The 2,811-nt window shown below is 35.9% G+C and overlaps 1 protein-coding gene across 1 annotated transcript; it reads left to right on the top strand.

Moving 5' to 3' along the window:
- Positions 1-365: 365 nt before the first annotated feature.
- Positions 366-2,338, top strand: LOC132547072 (5-hydroxytryptamine receptor 1F-like). Its single transcript, XM_060210829.1, has one exon. It carries the CDS (start codon positions 366-368, stop codon positions 1,620-1,622), a length of 1,257 nt encoding a protein of 418 aa, XP_060066812.1. The 3' UTR covers positions 1,623-2,338.
- The last annotated feature ends 473 nt before the right edge of the window (positions 2,339-2,811 follow it).

A 2,811-nucleotide genomic window follows, 5' to 3' on the forward strand; every position in this document is an offset into this window, starting at 1 on the left:
TCAGAATCAATTTCACCCAGACTGTCACGAGAAAAGTCATTACATTTAAAATAAATAGATAAAGACGTTATATAATGTTAGTGCTCGCGTCATTTTTGAGTTGTGTTTTAGCTACTGACCGAGTTGCTTGCTGCATTTTTAGATAACGTAGGTCACTGGAAATAGTGATGGAGATAGGACATGTGTACGAATCAGGAAGTTACTAGATAACAAGAAATATATCTCACAACAATTAAACTAGATGGACTACTCACATCCTGCTGTGAAGTGGTTTGTCCCAATAAAGGATTGTACCACTGGGGCTCGGAGGATACAAGTGTTGATTTGATATTTCATCGGCCAGATTTCTTAATCGTTGGTTTAAGATGAATTTGTCGACGAATGTTACGTATTCGTTAGAAGACGAAGATTACGATGAATTCAGGAAGACTGGCATTCCTATCACTGTTTATCTGATAGTTCTGTGTGTCCTGGGAACAATTGGAAATGTCCACGTGTTTCTGGTGTATTTACTGAGATACAAATCAAACATCTATAAAACGTTTGTACTATGTTTAGCTGCGGTGGATTTTCTTGGGTGTACGTTCTGTATTCCAGCGTCACTGTACATCATCAGACACCCGAACACGATACAGTCTTTGGCGTTCTGTAAGATAAACCGCGCTATTACCTATTTCGTGGGAGCATATTCACTGCTGCTTCTGGACTGCATAGCTGTGGAACGTTATAGGAAGGTATGCCAGGCTACTCGTGCCCAATTCACCATCAAAATAACACGTATTGTGTGTGCTATTAACTTCGCATTCGTCGTTATCGTGATTGTTATCCCCGTAACAATCATTTATGGAATCAACCAGAAGACAACCAAGGCCCATTCACTGACTGGTTATGAATGTACTGTGTTAGAAAGTTTCAAAAATGCAACTTTGACTAAGATATACAGGGGGTTTGTATTCCTCATCTTCCTAGCTTTAGTGATAGTCTCTGTTGTGCTGTATATTCTGATCGGAAAGAAGATCTACACCCATAAGAACAAAACGAGTACATCAAGTAAACAGCATGCCATGTCGCAATTGAAACAAAACGTTTGTAAATCAGTATCATCTGAAGACGGCGAAAACCAAACAAGGACTTCTGAAGTTGAGCCCATGAACTCGACAAAGGCTTTAAATGACAAATCTGAATCGGCTATAGTAACAGAGAAATGTGTTATTACGACAGATCCACGTAACCCTGAGATTAAGAGAAACAAATCGGAGCGAGAAAACCAGACACGAGCAACGACCGGAACAGAAAAGAAATATCTTCACACATTGAATGAGAGAAAGCGAAAGAAGCTTGACAGAAGTAGAAATATAACTATGATATTCTTAGTTGTGTCAATTCTCTCCTTCGGGGGTTACCTCCCCTACCTAATAACCACCTTGATACGAAATATCAGCAGATCTACGTTCGAGAACTTTGCAGAAAATTATGAAACTTTGGACATATTCATTCGTTGGATGATATTCCTCAACAATGCCATAAATCCCCTTGTTTATGGCTTTATGGACAAAAAATTTCGAAGCGAACTCCAGACGTGTTACGTTAGAATGGCCAGGTGTTCATCTCCATGGTCGTAATCGTAAACATTGAATTAAATTATTAATTTCGTGCAATGAATGAAATTTACGCAACAGCATTCAAACTTAAATCTCTTTCATATGTTATATTTTATTCAATTATAGAACTTTCACCTAAACTTACGGTCTTCGTCCGGAAACACAAATGAGTTGATGTTTCTGTTGTGGAGTTGTAACGGAAATCTGCCTGAGAGTTTTCACAAATGTCTCTGTTAATGACATCCTGAGAGTTAAACGCTGACATGTCATTGGTGGTTCGTTTCTTCGACTATAACTAAATTCGCTGAAGTCAATTTCATAGATATAGTATACATTATGATACAACACAATTATTCATAAAAAATATCTCGGTAACTTAATTTGCTGAAGTACTTTATATGGTAATAGATTAGCAGACCAATGGTACAATCATTTACAACATGGTTAATCGTAATAGCTGCATTTGTAGCAGATTTCATTTTGTATATATATCTTTGTTAACCTGGAGAATCATCTCTGTCAGAACGTAGTATGTTGATATATTTTCTTTATTGTTTTCCGTCAATGAAATATGGATAAAATATAAGAATTAAGCGTAATTATGTCCCTCGCTTGTCCTACTTCATTAGTGTACTTGTGTATGGCCATTTTGAGGCAAGATGGACAATATTCGAAACGTCATGCTACCCAACCCCAAAATACCTTATATCTAAATTGATTTATGTAAAGTAATTGTAAGTACCATATATATGTTGTTACCACTTACAATTATGCATTGTAAAACATGAAACTACAAATAGTAATAAAATTCACTGAAATTAACATTTTACTCTGAAATGTCGCTCACCTTAAGGAGGGACAAGAAATCTTGTTTTATAATATACAATACCTATATCAATGTGACTATAAGATAAATATAAAAATAGAACAATCCATGTACGTTGTTGTCATTTTTCATAATCTATGTCTAATAAGTTCACACACAAATAAATAGATAAAGTGCCGTAACCTTTTGTTTAGCTTACATGTCTGTTCTATCATGGGGTTTTATTCTAAGATTGATTGAAATAGCACTTCATGATTAGTGATAAGAATCTAAGCTAAACACAACCCTTTGAAGTCTAGCAGCTCAGCATCCCTGATTTTCGAATTTACTGGACCGTAAAATCAGGCTTATATATTGTAAATGATAGGTGCATTGTGTTAGTAT

Source organism: Ylistrum balloti, unplaced genomic scaffold, assembly GCF_031769215.1.
Source record: "Ylistrum balloti isolate Yb309-2 unplaced genomic scaffold, AGI_CSIRO_Ybal_v1 Utg369932, whole genome shotgun sequence".
NCBI classification, from domain to species: Eukaryota; Metazoa; Mollusca; class Bivalvia; order Pectinida; family Pectinidae; genus Ylistrum; species Ylistrum balloti.

Excerpts from the sequence above, each read along its gene's own strand:
- LOC132547072 (XM_060210829.1), top strand. The coding sequence starts at position 366 with ATGAATTTGTCGACGAATGTTACGTATTCGTTAGAAGACGAAGATTAC.